General features: G+C 36.7%; 1 protein-coding gene across 1 annotated transcript in view; it reads left to right on the top strand.

Annotated features, from left to right (window-relative positions):
* The window catches only part of LOC115975711 (DNA ligase 4), a 53,971-nt gene that overhangs the window by 11,226 nt on the left and 21,758 nt on the right, over positions 1-20,987 (top strand). Inside the window, exons 5-15 of the mRNA XM_031096608.1 lie at positions 4,814-4,888; positions 5,108-5,199; positions 5,712-5,783; positions 7,499-7,578; positions 7,695-7,732; positions 7,837-7,843; positions 8,012-8,173; positions 16,717-16,792; positions 18,748-18,872; positions 18,978-19,012; positions 19,113-19,171. Coding sequence (XP_030952468.1) covers positions 4,814-4,888; positions 5,108-5,199; positions 5,712-5,783; positions 7,499-7,578; positions 7,695-7,732; positions 7,837-7,843; positions 8,012-8,173; positions 16,717-16,792; positions 18,748-18,872; positions 18,978-19,012; positions 19,113-19,171 — 821 coding nt within the window. The remainder of the gene's footprint in view (positions 1-4,813; positions 4,889-5,107; positions 5,200-5,711; positions 5,784-7,498; positions 7,579-7,694; positions 7,733-7,836; positions 7,844-8,011; positions 8,174-16,716; positions 16,793-18,747; positions 18,873-18,977; positions 19,013-19,112; positions 19,172-20,987) is intronic.

Here is a 20,987-nt window from a genome sequence, read left to right as displayed (position 1 = left end):
GTGAAATGGTTCTAATAGGGGAGGTTGATAATGTGCATGCCCTGGCTGAAATTTCGGGCTACAGAGTTGGAACATTGCCTATGTCTTATCTTGGCATGCCATTGGGGGCTTCGCATAACTCCCCTTCAATTTGGAATCTTATTTTGGAAAAAATTGAGCGGAAATTAGCCGGGTGGAAGAAGTTTTATTTGTCTAAGGGGGGTCGATTGATGTTACTCAAGAGTACGTTATCTAGTCTTCCTACCTATTTTCTATCGCTATTTGCCATTCCTACTTATGTGGCTAATAAAATTGAAAAGTTGCAAAAGGACTTTCTATGGGGTGATAGCAAGACTCATTTGGTAGGATGGGATAAAGTTTGTGCACCTATAGCCAATGGTGGCTTGGGGATAAGGAAACTTACTACTTTCAATAAGGCCTTATTGGGGAAATGATTGTGGCGGTTTGGGAAGGAAGAGGATCGGTTATGGAGGAGGGTGGTAGCTTCAAAATATGGGGAAGAATGTGGGGGATGGACCTCAAAGCTAGGTAGGGGAGTTCATGGGTGTGGATTGTGGAGAGGTATTTGCATGGGATGAGAGGATTTTAGCAAAAATTGTTAGCTTGATGTTGGGTTGGGGAATAGAGTGAGATTTTGGCAGGATGGATGGAATGGGGATCAACCTTTCCAATTGGCTTTCCCAAGGCTGTATGGTATTGCCATTGATAAGGAGGTTTCTGTAGAAGCTTCTTTGTCAAGATAGGGGGCGGAGGATAGAAGAAGTTGGGATGTTCGTTTTATTTGAGAATTTAATGATTGGGAGATGGATGAAGGGCTGCATTTTTTCCGTATATTGGGAGCTAATACTCCTCCAATGGATGTTGGAGACCGGATGAGATGGAAGTTGAAGCCTAATGGGGATTTTGACATCCGATTGTATTATAACAAATTGCGGGATTCTCCCTCAATTGTCTTTCCTTGGAAAGGTATATGGAGAGTTAAGGCCCCTAGGTGAGTTTCTTTTTTTGTTTGGTGTGTAGCTTGGAATAAGATCCTAACGGGTTATAACTTGAGCTTGAGGAGATTGGATTTTGTGGACTGGTGCATTATGTGTCGACATTGTGGAGAGACGGTAGACCACTTATTTCTTCATTGTGAGATGGCTTATCGGTTATGGAGCTTTGTCTTTATAAATTTTGGTTTGTCTTAGGTTGTACCTAAATCGGTCCCAAATTTGCTTTTTGGCTGGTGGAATTGGTTGGGGAAGCATTCGTCTTAGATTTGGAACTTAGTTTCGTTGTGCATCCTATGGTGTATTTGGAAGGAGTGGAATCGGCAAACTTTTGAGAATTTGGATAGTTCCGGTGATCAGATGCTTGCTTCTTTTAGTGAGACTCTTTTTGATTGGTCTCGGGCTTGGGGACTCACGACTAGTGATTCTCTCCCTTCTTTTCTTAGCTTTCTTTATCTTTTGTCATTATTCTGTCGATTGGTTTTCTTTTATGTTTTTTTCTCTGTTTTCTTCTTTTTGTATTTTCGGGTTTGCTCTATGTTATTCGTGCATAGAGTAGCCGTTCGTATATATAACATTCTTACTTATAAAAAAAAAAAAAGAATTCTATGCCATGGTACAAGCAATAAAACATTGGGAGTACCATTTGGCTTACAAGAAATTTATACTCCATACTGACCATGAGGCTCTTAAACACCTCAACAGCCAAGCAAACCTCAATAAATGACATGCCAAATGGGTTGTCTACCTACAACAGTTCAACTTTAGTTTAAGGTACAAAGTTGGAGTCCTTAATAGAGTTGTAGATGGTCTTAGTAGGAGGTCTTCCTTACTAGTGCAGATGCACAACACAGTTGAGGGCTTCGAGGCATTTAGGGAGCATTATAATGAAGATTCCAAGCTGTTTTAGATTATGCAGAATTTGCTACAAGGCAATAGAGCTGCTTGTCCTAAATTCAACCTGCAAGATGGCTATTTGTTTAAAGGCTTGCTCCTTTGTATTCCAAAATGTTTTCTCAAGCACAAGATTCTTCTTGAAGTGCATAACCAAGGCCATTTTGGGAGAGAGAAGACATTGCATCTCCTACAACAACAATTCTATTGGCCAGGCATGCTTAAGGATGTAGGAAGATTAGTTCAAAGATGCTGGATTGTATCTGCCCCTTCCAATGCCTAACAAGCCTTGGACCAGCATTAGCATGGACTTTGTGCTTGGATTAACCCCAACTGCTAGAAGATCAGACTCTATTCTAGTGGTAGTGGACAAATTCTCCAAGATGGCCCATTTTGTGGCTTGCAAAAGGACTAATGATGCCTCCAATATTGCTGGTTTATTTTTCAGGGATATTTATAAGTTACATGGAGTTCCAACCAGCATTATGTCTGATAGGGATGCCAAGTTTCTTGCCCATTTCTGGAGAACTTTGTGGAGGAAATTTGGTACTGACTTGTAGTACAGAACCAGTTTCCATCCTCAAATGGATGGGTAGACTGAGGTGGTCAATAGGAGCTTGGGCAACCTTCTAAGGTGTTTTTTAAGGGACAAACCTAAGGAATGGGAGAATGTCTTACCTATGGTAGAGTTTGCCTACAACTCATCTACCAATAGAACAACTCAACATTCTCCCTTTGAGATTGTTTATGGGATGCAACCATCTAGTGTTCTTGACTTGTCAAGCTTACCATTACCCAAGAAGGAGCATCCGAAAGCCATTGAATTAGCTGACTTCATACAATAGCTACATGCAGATATTAAGAAGAAAATAGAGGCCAGTAATGTTGAGTACAAGGCATAAGCTGACAAGAAGAAAAGGCAAGTGATTTCAAGGAAGGTGACATAGTATGGGTGATCTTGACCAAGGAGAGGAACCCTCTGGACCTTATACTAAGTTGCAGCAATAGAAGATTGGTCCTTGTCCTATACTACATAAGATCAATGACAATGCCTACCAAGTCAAGCTACTTGATCATCTACGCATTTCTAACAGTTTCAATGTACATCACTTGCTACCCTATCATGCACCAGATCAACTTACAACTAGCCACACTTGAGGACAAGTGTGTTCTAAAGAGGGATAGTCTTGATGTAGTTCATTTTTAAAGCTAGCTATTACTAGTACTTATGTTTGTATGATAAGTAGTTCCTTTTACTTTTGATAGCCTTTATCACTTGTAGTTAATTAACTGATAGGTTGTTAGTGATAAGTGCAATAGCCTGTTAGTTAGTTAGAGAAGTTTGTTAGGGTCTGGCCAATCACATGGCAGCCACATTGTGGGTTCTTGTAGCTAACTCAGCAGCTTGCTTATGTAATTATAACTAAGCAAGGCTGCCTTCATTGTAACTAGTTGAATTTGAATCCAAGAAATCTCTACCTATGAGGTATTATTCCAAGAGTGTGTCACCCAAGTATACACTAGGGACAAGAACAATCAAAAACACAAATTACAAGAATGATTGTCTACTAAAGACAACCAATCCAATAAGGTTTTGAAGAAGAAGAGTTTAAGATCAGGAACTTTCCTTTTAGAAATCTGGTTATTTCTTTCTTGACAAATGCACCGCATCAAGCAATGAGGAACAACCATCCATATAGCACCATTCCGATGTCGCCCAAACTTCCCTTGCCAACAAGCTAAAAGTTCAACCACCTTCTTCGGCATAACCCAATGAATACCAAACAAGGAGAACGCCATAGCCCACAAGGGATATCTCTTTCCCTTGGAGAGGAATTTGATGTGCCAATGCCCGAAAGCGGTACCAGCTTTCTTTGTGTGAACCGCAACATGGGGAAATATTTTGACTAATGATAATGTTAGAAAGAAAGGAATCACATGAGTAGGTTGGTGTGGGGATTTGGATTGTTTGTTACTTCATTGGGAGTTTTGTTTTGTTTTGTTTTTTGTTTTTGTTTTTTGTTTTTGTTTTTGTGTTTTTTTTTTTTTTTTTTTTTTTTTTTTTTTTTTTTTTTTTTTGGGAGTTCGGTGAAGTCGCATAGAGTATTTAATGTACTTGCTGGTTGGTGGAATTGGTTTGGTAAATGTTTGTCCGCGGTGTGGAATTTTGCTCCCTTGTTTTATGATTTGGTAGGAGCGGAATTCCTATACTTTTGAAGATGTATAGTTGAGGGCCTTGCGGTTTTATTTATTTATTACTCTATGAATGGTCAACTCTCTTGGATCTAAGTGATGGTGGTACTATCATTGAGTTAGCCAATTTGATATCCTTTATTTGTAAGATTATTTGGAAACAATTCCTTAGACTATCTTGTGCTTTGTATTGTTCATCAGGCATGGTTTTTTCATTTTTCTTTTTTGGGGGCGGGGGAGGGGGTGGGGGGGGGATGGGTTGGTGGGACAAAGTCATTTATTAATCAAAAACTAAAAATCACACCTCATAGGCATTGGTGCTCCTTGATTCTCCACTCACATATACATTAAATCATTAATGCATACTTATGTCTATCCATAAGCTAATGTAATTGAGTTTTAAGTTTTAGTAGTTTTAGTTTTCTAATTTATGTCGTATGATGTTTTAAATCTCTTGGGATTGTAACTTTCACTCTTCTGTTGAGATTTTATTCTATTGTGTTGAAAAATCTCTGTGAAATTATATTGAAAATTTCATTATGACAGCTACCTGCAACTGTTTCTTTTAGGCAGAAACAGTTGCAGGTAGATCAGGAGCAGTCACTGACTAACAAGATATATAGTTTGTTGCTTCATAGATTATTTAGAGAAATTCTACTTCAATAGTGCCTTCTATGTTCTTACTATTTGGAGTTGGTAATCATTAGGACATTTTTGTTGACATCTTTTTGCAGGACATTGAAATTGGAAAAGCTGTGCGCCCTCAACTAGCTATGAGAGTTACCGATGCTACGGCTGCATGGAAAAAGGTGTTGTTTCAACAAATATTTAACTATCTTTATCACTTATGTTTAAAGTGTAATTTTCCATATTCATCTAGGAGGCCTTGACATTCAAAAATAACTAAGGGCTCTAGTATTGCAAACATTCTTTGTTCCCTCAAACCAAGTTTCATGACTCCCATATTGTTTTCTTCATCAATTCAATATCTTACCCCCTAATTTGATAACTTTTTCCCATCTGTTTAGCTCCATGGGAAAGAAGTGGTTGTTGAGTGCAAATTTGATGGTGATCGCATCCAAATTCATAAGAATGGAACTGAGATACATTTCTTCTCAAGGTAGGTGCACATCCATACCTTATCACCAATTTCTTTGGTTTATTAAATTTAGTGTTTATTTGGGAACAGGTTATTTAGCTGAATTTGAAAACTTTTTGCTAAAAATACTGTAGATAAAATTAAAAGGTAGCTGAAATAGTACAGTGAGACTCATGAATAGTACCAAAATGTGCAATGGGACCCATGAATAATAGAAAAAATAAGCTGAATGGTAAAAAAAGCTGGCTTTTTAAGCCAATGCCAAACGCACGCTTAAGCTTCCAACCTTTATCTTGGTGATTCTTTTGTTTTGTTAATTTCCTATAAACTTTTTAATGTTTTGTATGTAAGTTTTAAATTTAAATTTTACTATTTAGTTAATTGACCACAAAATTAGGGAATCTTTTTAACATGAAATTAAGCAAGGCCTGGGCCATCTTATCCAAGTGATTTGAAAATTAAGTTTATGAAATTCCTAAAACTTTATGTTCTTTGGTCTTGGTATGTTTCAAAAGGTTGTTTCTTTTCTGCAGGAACTTTCTTGATCACTCTGAATATGGACATGGGATGTCAGACATTATCATACAAAATGTTTTGGTTGATAGGTAAATATTCATGTCAAGTTGTCATTTCAAATTCCGTGTTATGTCAGGCTGGTTTTTCTTATATTTTCCTATATTTGTCTTCTAATTCTTAGATATAACCTACCCAATAATCTTGTAGCTCAAATGCCATGTCCTTTATCTGAAAGATTAGGGTGGAAGGTGAAGTCTTGAGTTCAAGACTATTGGGATGCTTGTGTAGCTTATCTATAAAAAAAAATCTTGCATTTTACCGACATTGGGAATGAAGCAGTTAAGTTATTTGTTGTTTCTCTAGTTAGAACAAATACTGAGAGATGAACTGAAGGGGACAATCTTCCCAGCAAAATCAACCGGCCTCCTTTAGAAAAGTAAACCGTCTTCCAACCTACCAATCGGTGTTCAAACTTCTCCAATATAGGATTCCCAATAGTTGTCGATTTGTACTAGGCCCCTAAAGGCATACCAAGGTATGATACAGGCAAACCCCATACCTTGCAGCCCAAAATATCCGCCAAGGCATTCACATCCTCCACATCCCCTATGGGAACTATCTCACTTATACCCACCCACATTGACTCTTAAAACCTGTCGCAGCTTTAAAACAAGTCAACAACATTCAAATATGGAGGATTTGCTTTATATTAGCATGACAAAAGAATATTGTATCATCTGCAAACAACAACTAAGATACATAACCCATCTCCTCCCACATCATCTGCCCTGAATCCTTTTATAATGCCGCCCCCCTCATTATTCTAAGCATCCTACTAAGCACCTCCATCATCAAAAGGAAGAGCAAGGGGGATAAAGGATCCCCTTGCCTTAAACTCCTCGATCTACCAAAAAAGCTAGCTTGAGATCCATTAATTAAACAGCAAATTGTACTGCAGAAATACAGTAAGTATCCAAAGATTGAATGAGGGTGTTTATAACAAAAGGAAAGATAAGAAAGAAGACATTCATGCAAAGGTAGAGTTGGCATTAAAGAATTATCAGCCCACAAATGGAAAGTGGTCCTTGTAGCTCCTTACATATAGGCCTTACCCAACATCTGTGATGGCCTCAACTCTAATTTTATCATATTCTGCATGCAAATTACATTTACTAGGACAAACAATTTGGTATATGGAGCTCCATATGTATATCCAAATGGATAGTGGTAGAAGAGTGCATATATTGGCCATTCATGCTGATTGCAAAATATGATTTTTGGCTTAGTAAATGACAAATGAACTGATTTTCCCACCCCTTCGATTTTTTTTTTAATTGGTAAGTCACACAGGTACTTCCCTTGTTAGTTGGCTATATCAGAGTGTAGCTTAAAGGTACATGCCAGATATAAATGGATATGCATTCATTCACTTTCAAAAAGGGTGCGTGGTCAAGAAAGAAGATTTTGTTCTGTAGTGATGCAGTGTAATATCTGTCTGGCATTCTAAGTTGAACTTGAACCTTGATTAACATGAAAGAATTAAGCAGTGATAACATTTTAGAGTTAAGAGTTTTGGTTTCAACCTATAAAAAAAAAGGCTTCAGTTCATATCACAATGTCAGTTTTCCATCTACAATCTGAAGGACAATGAAGTTTTCCATCTTCAGTATGCAAGTAATGCTTGTATCAGACAAATCCTTAGATTACACAATGTGCTTGGTGTGAAAAACATTTAGACTTTGTCATGCATAAAACAGTTTTGAATCTCTTACCTTGCTAATTTTCTTCTTGTAATGTTGTTTAGATGTATACTGGATGGTGAAATGTTAGTCTGGGATACATCTTTGAATCGTTTTGCTGAGTTTGGCTCAAATCAGGAAATAGGTTTGTGTGCCACTTTGATTTGATTGCCTCTTTTTGCCTTTTCATGTATAGTATCATCAACATTTGTAAGTAGTTTTACTTTATTTATTTTTATCTTTATTTTCTCTTTTTTACAGCCAAGGCAGTGAAGGATGGACTGGACAGTGATCGACAGGTTTTCTTTTTTGACTTTTCCCGATTTTTATTTTGGAACTTTACAAGCAGAAACTCATTTCTTTTTTTCTTATTTGTTTTGATATTTTCTTTTTCCTGATGCAGTTGTGCTGTATCCTTTCTGTGCCTGACTTCACAGTTGAGGTCTGGTCTCTAGTTCAGGGACTCTAATAAGATTTTGATGGTGAACATACTTTGTATGTCTCTGTATATTTGTAAATTGAACTTGCAAGTAATTGGTTAAAGTTTCTTTTGTTTGTCTTGACATGAGATTGGCTAGATGTTGCGTTTGATATTCTTTATGTTGGGGATACCAGCGTAATTCACCAAAGCTTGAAAGAACGGCATGAGCTTCTACAGAAAGTTGTGAAGCCTTTGAAGGGTCGTTTGGAGATCTTAGTACCTAATGGTGGTCTTGATCTTAATACTCACTGCCTTTCTGGTAAAAAGTTATACTTGAGATTCGTGTTTTAATAATTATTATCGAACATAGTACAAACCATTTCTCATGCATGAATGCTTATTATCGTTGATTATGATATATTGTTTTACTAGGTAGATTTAGTGGTCTTGTCTTCTTGGTACTATTATATGAGTAAATGTTTTACTCTAAGAGCTGAATAGTTTTTGTTGAGATAATTGTATGCTTGGATGGATACTTTTGGCAGCATTCCTTCTTTTATTTTTATTATTATTATTTATTTATTTTTTAAAATTTTTTTATGATAACAACAACAACAACAACAACAACTACAACAAAGCCTTAGTCCCAAATTTTTTGATAAGTAAAAATAATTTTATTCAAAGAGGCAATAGATCAAATTGCACTATGCAACTTGAGCTACTCCCAAAGAATTACAATCTCAAGCTCAAAAGATCTACTAAATTTAGAAAGAAGATGAAGGGATGCTGCCTAGGCCTAGCATTGTCATCCTCTCATATGGAGATTGCAACATCCTTTGCCTAATTACATTTATAGGTAGGCTGTTCAACCCCATCAAAAGTTCTACTGACCATCCGTCTCCAGATGGTCCACCGCATGCACAGTCCCACTCTGCGACAACTGAATAATGGTTTTTGCATGACCTAAGAAACCTCAAAAAGAGTAAACACAAATAATCATTAGTCACTCATCACTAAGCAATGCATACTCTTACACATGTAGCACCAATTATTATTCATAAGGGATCTTTTTTTGATGATTGTCCATTGTTAAAATGTTAACTCTTGTTGCAGTCTAAGCAAGGAAAGTGATGTTGTGAGCTATTTTTACATTCCAAACATTCATCCAAGGGAATGAACTCCTGTAGATTTTATAAGAAGCTCATAAAAAGAGCACATGTCAAACTTACCCCACTTTTAGTTAAACTTTATAAAGCCTGATCTTCAGCTTGGCCTTGAGGAGAATGAGAGTACAATAAATAAACTAAACCATCCACTGCTTCTAACTCCCTATCTTGAAAAGATCGACAAAAAAGTGGATTCCAACTCTGTTCACCATTCAAATAAGAGGCAATGGTAGCATTCATATCCACTTCCAACTGAAACAAACAAGGAAGCCCGTTTGTAGCACAGGAGACACCACACCATGGATTGTGTCAAAAGACACAAAACCTGACCCTAGTGTCATCCCTAAGTGAAAATTTGAGAAATTTGTGAAAACATCCCACCCTCATCAGATGGTTTTTCATTAACTGACCCAATGTATGCCGCTGACAGTCTTGACTCCCTGGGCTCTTCCCTTGTCCATTCCCCCATAATTTCACATAGTTCATGCAAATAACAGGTCTCCGTAACTTCTGCCTCTCAGTTGCAAATCTCAATAACCATTTCCCTAGCAATGCTTGGTTAAAAGTACTTTTTTTTGGTTAAGTAACGTAAATTTTATTGAAAACCAAGCAGTCGCAAGTACACTGGAAATGTACTATACATAGAGAACAATCAAGATCCCAAATTACAATGATCCAACATATGTACTATAGATTAAAAGTACTTGGATTCCAAATTTCCTGTCCAACTTCCTTCAAAGGTGAGCAAACTACCATATGAAAATTCTTCTCATCCCCATTCCGCCCCACAAAAAGTAAAGAGTGACATAAGGTAAGTACAAAGAGATGATAAAGTACTTTTGATAGGAGTGAGCCTACCCCCTTTTGAGTGAGAGGAGTTTTTTCCATCATGCACACCTCCCCTCCATTTCTCAATAGTTGTACTACATACTGCTTGAGCCTAAAGAAGATCCCAAAGGCAATTGAAGTTATTGGAATATGACTGTTGAGAGAATGGTAAAAGAACTGCATATTGGATTAAATGGTAAAAGAACCACTTTTTGGATTCCAAATGGTAAAAGAACCACTTCTGTTTCTTTCATTTGTGCTAGGCTGCTAGCCTTTCTATCTTAGATTTTAGATCCTCCTTCATTTGATCATCTCTGGATCTGCTTATTGTCTAACTCCTTAGCTCTTACAACGTATGTTTCTTTTTGGCTCCCTCATTGCCAAAAACATCTCTATTCCATGCTCACAAGTCATCCTTAGGAGCCCATAGTTTTTTAGTCATCCTCCCACCATGTTTGGACTTGTTCAAGGAAACTTCCAGCTTTCAGCCACATATTTTAACCCACATATTTTAACGTGGAACTTTTTTAGAATTTTTGGATATTTAGAATTAAGATTGTAATTCTTTAGGACTAGTTGGAAGCACCTTTTTATCTGGACTATCTTCTTCTTTAATAAATTATTTTACTTACAAAAAAAGAAAGAATGAAAGAGCTGAATAATGTACACCCCCAGTGTACCCGAAAATTTTGATTAATACAATTTTGTTATTTAAAAAAAAAAAAAAATTTAAGAGCTCATTTTCAGTCCAATTTAAGCTATTATTTTTAAGTATGGGTGCCAATTAAATGGTTCAAATGGCTCTTCTCTCTCCTTGTAAGAACCTAGGTGATTCAAGAGGCAATGGGAAGACAGATTTATTATATTTTATTTGATTTTACTTATCAAGGGAAATTTTGTAATTTCATAATATTCTGGAATGGGCTGTGCTAATAGTCCATTAGATCTTCTTTTGGGTTTATATTTTAAGTTTGGTTATTTAGTTGTGCTTAGTAGTAGAAGCCTAAGGAGTCCAAGTCCAAGTCCTTTTAGAGGGCGTTTGATTCACTGTGATGTTACATTACGCCATAATATTACGTTATTGTAATCTTACATTAATGTAATATCAATATAAGAATACAATAATACATTATTTAGGAAGGTGATAAGATTGAGATGATGTGATATATTTTGTAATTTTAAATTATGATAATGTTAGAAAAAATAAAATAAACCAAAAACCTTAATGTCACATTATCGTAATGTGCATCACATCAAGGGCACATCATAGCAAACCAAATGTCTTTTTAGGGTTTTAAGAAATCCTAGTTCAACTAGGATTAGGTATTAAACTTCTGTCTAAAGAGTTGTAATGCTTTCTATTCAAATGATGAATGTTTTTAGAATTTAAGAGCTAGGAAGATTTCTTTATGGTTTGTGTGTTGCAACCTTATCTGAGGTGTGATACTTAGGGAGTCTAGGTGTGATGCCTAGAATTGACCTATTTTCTTTAATTTTACTATTCATATCACTGTTCACTGTAACTCAAATCTTGATTTTCACCTTTGTTTTCATTCCCAAACCCTAATAATCCTTGTCCCCTTTGGAAACCCTATAATCCCTATTATTTTCTAGCCTATTCCCCACTAAAACCTAACCCTAATTCTTCAAAACCCAAGCTATCCAGATCTGCTCCCAGGAGTTATAAATCAGGATTTGGTTGTTCCTCCTTGTCCTTCATCAGTTTGGTATCAGAGCAGGGATTTTATATCATGTCTACACGATTAGGGAGATCGTTTAGGGGGAAATTGAGTGATGGTGAGTGCGATGATTTTAATCTTGGCTCAACTCAATGAATATAACCTTCGATTGAATGATTTAGAGTCGAATTTCTAAACCTTATGATCAAGAAGTTGTTGGTACAGAAGGGGAAACATCTAGACCCAATAAGGGTGAGAACGGTAAGAATGAAGAGGAACAAGCAGCAAATGAGCGTGTCAACACTAATCAAGGGTCTAAATTGAATGGGTATTGTACCCAAGGAGTACCACAAGATCAAATTCTTGAGTGGACTAGAGATACTTTAGAAAGAAGGCAATATGAACCTTATGATACAACTAGTGATATTACAAAGAAGGTGAGGATGGAAGTTCCAGATTTTGAAGGAAGGGTTGATCCCACAGTATTCTCAGATTGGATTGCTTCTATTGAGGAGTATTTTGATTGGTATGATATGGTGGACGATAGGGGAGTAAGGTTCGCTAAGATGAAGCTTGTAGGCTTGGCAAAAGTGTGGTGGTCTGATGTCGAAAACGATATAAGGAGAATAGTCCAACCGCCCATAGGCACATGGCAAGAGATGAAGGTTAAACTTCGAGAAAAATATATGCCTTCTAATTATTGAGATAAGTTGTGTGAACAACTTTCTAACTTGAAGCAGGGCAGCATGTCAGTAGCTGAGTATATGCAGAAATTTGATGAACTTAAGAATAGGAGTTAGGTAGCTGAAGAGCCTTGTCAAACTCTAGCTCGATTCAAAACTGGTTTGAGAGTTGATATACAAAGGGAGATGCTTAGACAACCTGTCTATAATGTGGAACATGCATTCCAAGAGGCCCTAGACATGGAGGAATACTTGAGGTATCCAATTACTAGGAAAATTGGGTCACAAACTGGGGAGATAGAATTTAAGAAGTTTGTTGAGTTAAGTAGTGGTGCTAAACCATTTAATTGATTGAATGGGTCAAAACCATCTACCAATTTGGTTGAATCTAAAGGCAAAGGAGTCATGTCAAATAATTCCAGTGGAAGAGACTTTAAATGCTTTAAGTGTGGTGAATAGGTCATATAGGTTATCAATATCCAAAGAAGAGAAGCTTACACATTGGAGTTTAAGATGAAGAAGAAGGAATACAGCAAGATGAAGACCATAAGGATGATGCATTTAATTATGAAGCGTTTACTGCAAATGACTTGGAGGAGGATGAGGTGGATACTTCTCTTGTTTATGACTTGGAGGAGGATGAGGTGGATAATTCTCTTGTTTATGACTTGAAGGAGGACGAGGTGGATACTTCTCTTGTTTTTGTAGTGAGACGCATTTTAGTAGCCCTAAAGTAGAGAAAGAGGATTGGAGGCGAACTTCAATTTTTCAAATGTTGGTTTGTTGTGGAAACCAAGCTAAAAAGCTTATTATTGATGGGGGAAGTTGTATGAATGTTGTCTCATCTTCCAAGATTGAACGCCTTAAGCTTCTGGTAGAATCTCATCCTCAAACATACAAACTAACTTGGATAGACAACCTCTATTCTGGTAACTCATAGATGCCTTGTTTCTTTTTCTTGTGGTATTTATAGTGACTCTATCATGTGTGATAGAATTCCTATGCAAGTTACACATATCCTTTTGGTCGACCTTGGCCCTTTGATCAAAATGTCCAACATGATGGGAAAGAAAACACCTACGCTCTAATGGTTGGTGAAAAGGAGTTTGTTTTGAAACCTTAAGTGAGATGGATAAATTTAAAGGATTGAAGCCAGAAGTCATTGAAGGAGAAGAAACAGAACCTAAAATTTCTGTTGTAGCAACAGAAGCTCCCAAAACAGCAGTTGATCAGCCTATAGAAGTGCCTCAAATTCTAGTGAATTTGTCCAAAGATTGCACTAATTTCTCTGTGAAAAATTTATCAAAGCCCTTATGTCCTATGGATGAGTCCTCCACTAGCTTTGTCAAAGGAACAAAGTTGTCTAGTGAGCAACATAGGAGATGCTGGGTTGAAGATACATGCAACTGAACAAAGGGAGCTTGAAGTAATGCAACAAGACTTGAAAGAGATGGAAATTGTTGATGAAGTAGTTGAAATTGAGAAGGCAACCGATCAAAATTACAAGGTAGAAGTGAAGACTATAACACTTGAAGCATCTTATTCCCAAGTTCATGTTGCGTGCCAAAGTAGGGTTCTATTGCATACACCAACTTTTCAAGATATTGATTTTGTCATTCCTGAAAAGTTTAATGGGTCAATTGAATTGGTGAGTATATCATTATCATTATTGTTGCCACAAATGAAGAAACAAAAGGACATTCAAATTCAATGTATTTATTCAATGTTTCAAGAAACCAAGATTTTTTTTTTACTTCAAAACTTGAGGTCTAGTTTTCTCCAACCAAGGGAGAATGATGCAAGAGGCAATGGGAAGATAGATTTATTATATTTTATTTGATTTTATGTATCAAGGGCAATTTTGTAATTTCATAATATTCTGGAATGAGTTGTGCTACTAGTCCATTAGATCTTCTTTTGAGTTTTATTTTAAGTTTGGTTATTTAGTTGGACTTAGTAGTAAAAGCCTAAGGAGTCCAAGTCCAAGTCTTATTAGGGTTTTAAGAAATCCTAGTTCAACTAGGATTAGGTATTAGACTTCTATTTAAAGGATTGTAATGTTTTCTATTGAGATGATGAATGTTTTTAAAATTTAAGAGCTATGAAGCTTTCTTTATGGTTTGTGTGATGCAACCTTCTCTGAGGTGTGATGCAACCTTCTTCGAGGTGTGATACTTAGGAAGTCTAAGTGTGATGCCCAGAATTTATCTATTTTCTTTAATTTTACCATTCACGGTTACTATTCACATCACTGTTCACAGCAACCCAAATCTTGATTTTCACCTTTGTTTTCATTCTCAAACCTATGATACTTAAGAAGTCTAGGTGTGATGCCTAGAATTGATCTATTTTCTTTAATTTTACTATTCACTGTTACTATTCACATCACTGTTCACAGCAGCCCAAATCTTGATTTTTTACCTCTGTTTTCATTCCCAAACCCTACTAATCCTTGTCCCCTTTGGAAACCCTATAATCCTTATTATTTTGTAGTCTATTCCCCACCAAAACTGAACCCTAATTCTTCAAAACACAAGCTATCCAGATTTGCCCCAAGAGTTATAAATCAGGTTTTGTTTTTCCCCCTTGTCCTAAATCACTAGGAGGATGGATTATTCATGGGCTGACAAGACCTTTTTTAAGTAATAAAATTCATTAAGAGAAGAAGTGCAAAAGGAGTGCAACTGTAGTGCACAAGGAGGATACCAAGGGACCCCCCCACCCCCCCCCAAAAAAAAAGAGGTAAAAAAGATAAAGGTACAAAAAATAATTGCTCTTGGGTGAATGCCCTTGGATTACCCGGCAACTGGTTTTGGTGGGTGGGATTAGTTGCTTGTAGGTTTTACTGACTAGAGGTGAGTCCAAAGAGCTTTTCTTTAGAAAGGTTCTTTGTGTTATATTAAAAGGTACAATAAAATTAACGGAAGTTTAGGGTGTCTAGGAATCCACTCATATAAAGTCTTCTGGAATACGAACTTCAGCTTTGCCATATTTATCACTTTTCCCCCAAAGCAACATGTATTTCTTTCTCTCAAGATACACCACATTAAATGCATATGAACAATTTTCCATCTCTCTCCATTGCTTCTTTTTCCTAAATGCCCTTCCAATATGACAGCATTTCCAAGTTCGAAATGCTATTACCTAAGAGACTCCAAACAAACAGAAAGTCAAAGACCACACCTCCGGAGTCACTGCATAATTAAGAAAAAGATGAGCCACACTCTCTCTTTAGTTCTTGCACATAAATCACCAATCTGTAAGTATCAACCCTCATCTTCTTTGATTATCAATACTTGACGTCTTTTTTAACACCATACAGTGCACACGAAAATAAGCTACCCTTGGAGGTACCCTAACTTTTCAAATGCCCTGCTAAGGAAAAACTTTCCTCGTCTCAATACTTTATAGTATCTCTTAACTTGGATGTGTGTTTAACTTATCATTCTTAAAAAAGAGAAAAATTGCGTTTAATTCTAGGCTTAATACCTTGTACAGATTGCATATTTTGACTGTAAAATTCTATATGAACTACAAGATGTTTTGATGAACCCAAATCCCCCTTTTATTATCAACTTGATTTCATCTGTTAGCAATTATTTATAAGTCCCATTTGTTAATGTGGAGTGTGATATCCTAATATATATTTTAGCATGTGTGGACTCTTGTAATTGAGATTTGACTTTATGGAGACATGCTTCTTTAATGTTTTACACACAGTTTGTTTTAAAGTAAAATATTTTCACATGTAAAACCAAAAATATTTTCCAACCAAAACTAATGGTCAGCACCGAAGCCACTAAAAGAGGTTCGATGACCAGACTGCTAGAATTGGTAGTTTGAATGGTGGCTCCGGCAATCTGGACTGCCGGCAATCACTGTCGAAGCGGTATCTTCGGTGATCGGACCATGAATAATGGTTGACAAAATGACGTCTTTAGTTACCGGACCTTTGGCACTGGTTGTGTGTGGCATCTTTGGCCACCGGACGGCTGACACCGGTCGCGGTGTGACCATCTCCAACCATTGAATTGCCAGCACACTGGATAGATGACTTAGCGACTAGATGGGGTAGGGGAAGCCACCGTGTGTTTTTGGAAAATGTTTTACCAAATTTTCAAAAGTAAACATTTTACAACTTTTTATAAAGGATTTTACAGTAAATGGAAAATATTATACAAGTTTGATTATATTTTACTGCAAACAAATACCTGAAAATGGGAAAACATTTTTTCAAAAAATATTTTACTTTGAAACAAAAACAAATCGAGCATTAGAATGTAGTCTTATATTGCTGGACCAGTTAAAAAATTAGTCCATAAATGTAACCTTGGGTCGTATTGGGATTCGTTGCATCTGGATTTTCCTGCATCATCCCCCCCCCCCCTTTCCCTCCCAAAAAAAAAAAAAAAAAGGACCACCCACCCCATTCAATTTTTTAATCTTGAATTTATTAGTTTTTGTATATTTATGGTTAGATATATTGTCTTATTTGTGCTTATGTAGGGGAGCCTTGTTGGTCACTTATTGCTCATAATGTGGATGATGTTGAGAGGTTCTTCAAAGAAACCATTGAGAACAGGTCAGCTTTATTTACCATGCATTTAGGGGCAAAAGTTTAACTTGTCATTTAGCTACAGGTGCAAATAAGCTCAGTAGCTGAGTTATTATGGGTGGATTTTATTTTATTTTATTTTATTTTTATTGCATTATTATGCTTGGGCATTATTGGACTTTAGAATTGGTAAAGTGTCATATCTTCTCACCCACCCCCACCCCCTTTAAAAATGAAAAAAACTGCCACCATTTTTTTCCTCAGTTTTCTTCAAGGACATTTTTAGCATTATATATTGGGCTTGAGGACTCCAACCTTTGGATTACTCACTTCAAGTTAGGTTTGTGTATGAAGTCTGATTTACAAGATTGTGTATAAAGCATGTGCTAGAGGATAACATGGTGAAACTATGGGCTGTGTTTCTAAGGTTAACTTGAGGTTTCAGTGTGTTTAAATTTTAAAAGCATACCTAGGCAGAAGATTTTTTTGTTTCCTAAGAAAGAGTGAGTTGGTCCAAGTTGAGGGAACAAAAAAAGGTAGAGGAAGACCGAAAATCACATTAGTGGAAGTAATGAAAAAAGGACATGTCAATTAACGGAGTAATAGAGAGTATGAATTTAGACGAAGTAGAATGGAAGAAAAGAATATATATGGCTTAACCTAACTAATCTTTCTAGGATCTAAGTTGACTCCAAAATTTTGGGACCAAGGCTTTGTCTAGGAAGCACCGATGCGGCTGGGAGGGTGCCGCACCGGAGTCTGATGCGGCCCGACGCGGGGTGCGGCCACCGACGCGGCTGCCCACGTGTCGGTACTGCGTTTGAGTTTTTTTATTATTTTATTTTATATTTTTTATTTTTAGGATTCGTGCCGACTCGGCTCCGATTTGCGCCAAACTAGGTAGATTCGGCCAGAATTGGGTCGTATCGGCCGAATTGGATTGTATTGGCCAGCAGCCAAAATTGACCGAAACGGCCGAAACAGGCTGAAATCGGCCTTGAATCATGTCCGGAATAGCCGAAATCGGCTTTGAATGAGGCCCAAACATTCGAAATCTGTCATTTTTCAATTTTATTCTGAATATTTGTTGCTTCTTTTGTGTTTTCTTTTTTGTTTTGTGTTTCTTGCCTTGGAAAATATATTTGAAATGAAAAGGATAACATATAGAAAATATATAGAAAAGGATGTTGTTTGCATGCTTTCCTAGCAGTGAAATATATTTGTTATCATTTGTTGTTTGCATGCTTTCCCAGAATGTTGTTTTGCAAGCTTTTAAAGGATGTTGTTTGCATGCTTTCCCAGAATAAAAATATATTTTTGCCTTTGAAATATATAGAAAATAAAAATAAAAATATTTTTAATAATTTTTTAATCGCCGCATCCCACCAAACCCACACCCTGCCAAGTCCCGCACCTGCACCTGCACCCAATCCAGAAATGCACTCGTGCTTCATAGGGCTTTGTTTGTAGTTGTAGGCCTAGGCGTAAATTTGTCCCCCGACATTGGCAGTATGAATGATTTTTCCAGATACAAATATTCGCACCCAATTACCCATGGCAATGAGACCTAAACCAAAAATAAATACCAAAAGGGTCCTGCTACTGTTTTATGTCCGTGTCTGAGTGCATGAAGTCTATGATTGAAATGATAATCTGCAATTCAAAATGATCAAAACCTGAATTATAACTCATGACTCTGTTCATATGATGTTGTGGCTTATCTCGCCTTGGATCTTAATTTAAAATCACCCAGCCTAATGCTTAGTTCTGAGCAAGAATAGAATGTAATTTCAGTTTGTAGTTCGAGTTCTGGTACATGATTATTTCTCTTGTTCTAGAAGTATGAAATCTACTGCAAAATAAAATAACAGAAAACCGTAGTATTTGTATTTTATTTTGTATATTGTCAAAGTTAAAAGTTTAGTGACCCAAATATATTTGTTTGATTGGTCCTTAAGCATTAATTAGTTTTAGTTCTTTAGAGATGAAGGGATTGTTTTAAAGGACCTTGGTTCCAAATGGGAACCTAGTGATCGGACTGGAAAGTGGTTGAAATTGAAGCCTGAGTACATTCGTGCTGGTTCTGATCTGGATGTTCTAATCATAGGTCTGTAATTTAATTTTTCTCTTTCATTTTTTTAATATATATATATATATGATAAGTACATCAAAGCAATATATTAGATGCCTTTGCTTGCATACATTTACATAGGAGGATACTATGGATCTGGACGCCGTGGTGGGGAGGTCAGTTTTCCATCCTTTGTAATGTATAATTTTCTTTTCTCCGCATAATATATGTTTTATTTGAAAATCTACATATGGATATAAGTACTTACTATTGCAGGTAGCTCAATTCTTGGTGGGCATTGCAGAGCTTCCAGCCCCTAATACCTATCCTAGACGGTAGGAGTTTCTCAACAATAAGCTTGAATTTCTATGGTGACTACTGAGTAGCTTTATACTGGTAAAAATACCACAGAAACACCATGTTTACGGTGGTATCATCTACATATATGTTGTTAGGAGCACAGTTGGGGGTTAGTGTTCCTTGATGATGTAATTTGGTTCTTGAAGGTTGGGTGGCTGGTTTTAGGTGTTTAAGGGCTAGGGGATTTGGGGGTAGCAAGGGGTATGAGAAGGTCTAGATGTGGAGTGATGGTACTTGAATAGAAATGAGACTAAGAGATAATAAGAGAATATTGAAGGGGAGAGAGAGAGAGAGAGAGAGAGAGCTGAAATTTGTAGAGAGAATTCAAGAGAGACATCTAAGCAAATGAATCACAATTCATTAATGAGCTTAGGAGTTACAAGTTGAGTATTTATACAAGTTCATGCTCAATTCTTTTTGGATGTTCATCCTCTAGTCCCTATTGGATGATCGATTAGCACATGGAGGTCATTCCCCACACTTGACATGTGTTAGATGAGCTCTAACTAATCCCTTGTATGTGCTACCATAAACTACTCTAACTTACTTCCTAATTGACCCTTTACATGAGAACTTTTAATTCTGGACCTCGAATTCAGGTTCTCAACTGGCTAACAAGTGTTTTTAGCCTTCAAGGAGCTGATGTAGAAAAATAGAGCAAGAGGAGAAGCATTTGAAATCTGCTCTCGTGTTAGGAAATTAGTGCCGATTGAAGCCATCTAAGAGTGGTTAAATACTCTAGTTTCTACTGCCTCCGTTTCTTGAGTCAGCAAGGTGGCTTCCAGATTGAGTTCCTTTCATACATTTTTTGTATTGTATTCAAACTGGTTTGGGTTCACTTGTGAAAAAGAGCTGATGTTTTGTGTTAACTTTCACTATAAACATGGATTAGAAAGCGGCAAGGAGTGGCCTTCGTACTAGCTGGATATCAAGATCTTTGTGTTAATATTCAAAAGAAGGTGTAAAGGTATTATGGAGCAACCAACTAGTTTTATTGTTTAGGGGGTCACTGAAGGTTTGCAAAATTGAAGAGAGCAATTAATAGCCTCAAAATATCTTGTATTGCATGATTCAATACATTTAATTAGGTAGTAGCAACATATAGATTGAAAAAGAAACAATGTCAGATCAGATTATTCAGTTTTATTAGAATAAGCTCTAGTGGAGTGCTTGTTCTTGCTATGTAGATATCATGGTTGGTTCTGGCATTTATATAAATGGTATCAGGGCATCAAAGGCCATTTAGTAGTCATTCTGATATGAAAGATTTGGGTGAGTTGTACTTTCTTGGCATCAAGGTTGCAAGGTTGAAGCAAGGTGTTTTACTCTTTCCAAGAGGAAGTATGTGTCTCACACCTTGTATATGAAGATCTGACAAAATGTACCCTGATTTGCTAAGGGGAAGTTTTCATATTACTTATGCGGACGGCAAACTGATTGGTGATCAATAGAGGTGTATTTGTATTGACTCTTTCTAATTGCTAATTTTGATTGAATATCAACATTATGTGATAGAGGGTTACTTGGATGTGAGTATGACCATTTAGAACCTTTTTTTTAATTGGTAATTATACAAGCACCCAGTGGGTCTTGAACCCGTGGCCTTGCCCTCTGACCTTCTTCTTACAAGGTGATAAAATGCAATTTAAGCTAGAGCTCATTAGCAACAAAACCATGAGGACCTTAACCTTCCTGAGGAAGGAGATAAATTTTGTTTGTTTTTGGCCTCTAGTTTTGGCTGTGCAATTGAATTTAATATGGGGTCTCCAACATGGCTTCTTGCACTCATGA

The sequence above is a fragment of the Quercus lobata genome, chromosome 2 (assembly GCF_001633185.2).
Source record: "Quercus lobata isolate SW786 chromosome 2, ValleyOak3.0 Primary Assembly, whole genome shotgun sequence".
NCBI classification, from domain to species: Eukaryota; Viridiplantae; Streptophyta; class Magnoliopsida; order Fagales; family Fagaceae; genus Quercus; species Quercus lobata.
The sequence above is the reverse complement of the archived record's forward strand: the minus strand, read 5'-3'. Positions and strand labels throughout refer to the sequence as shown.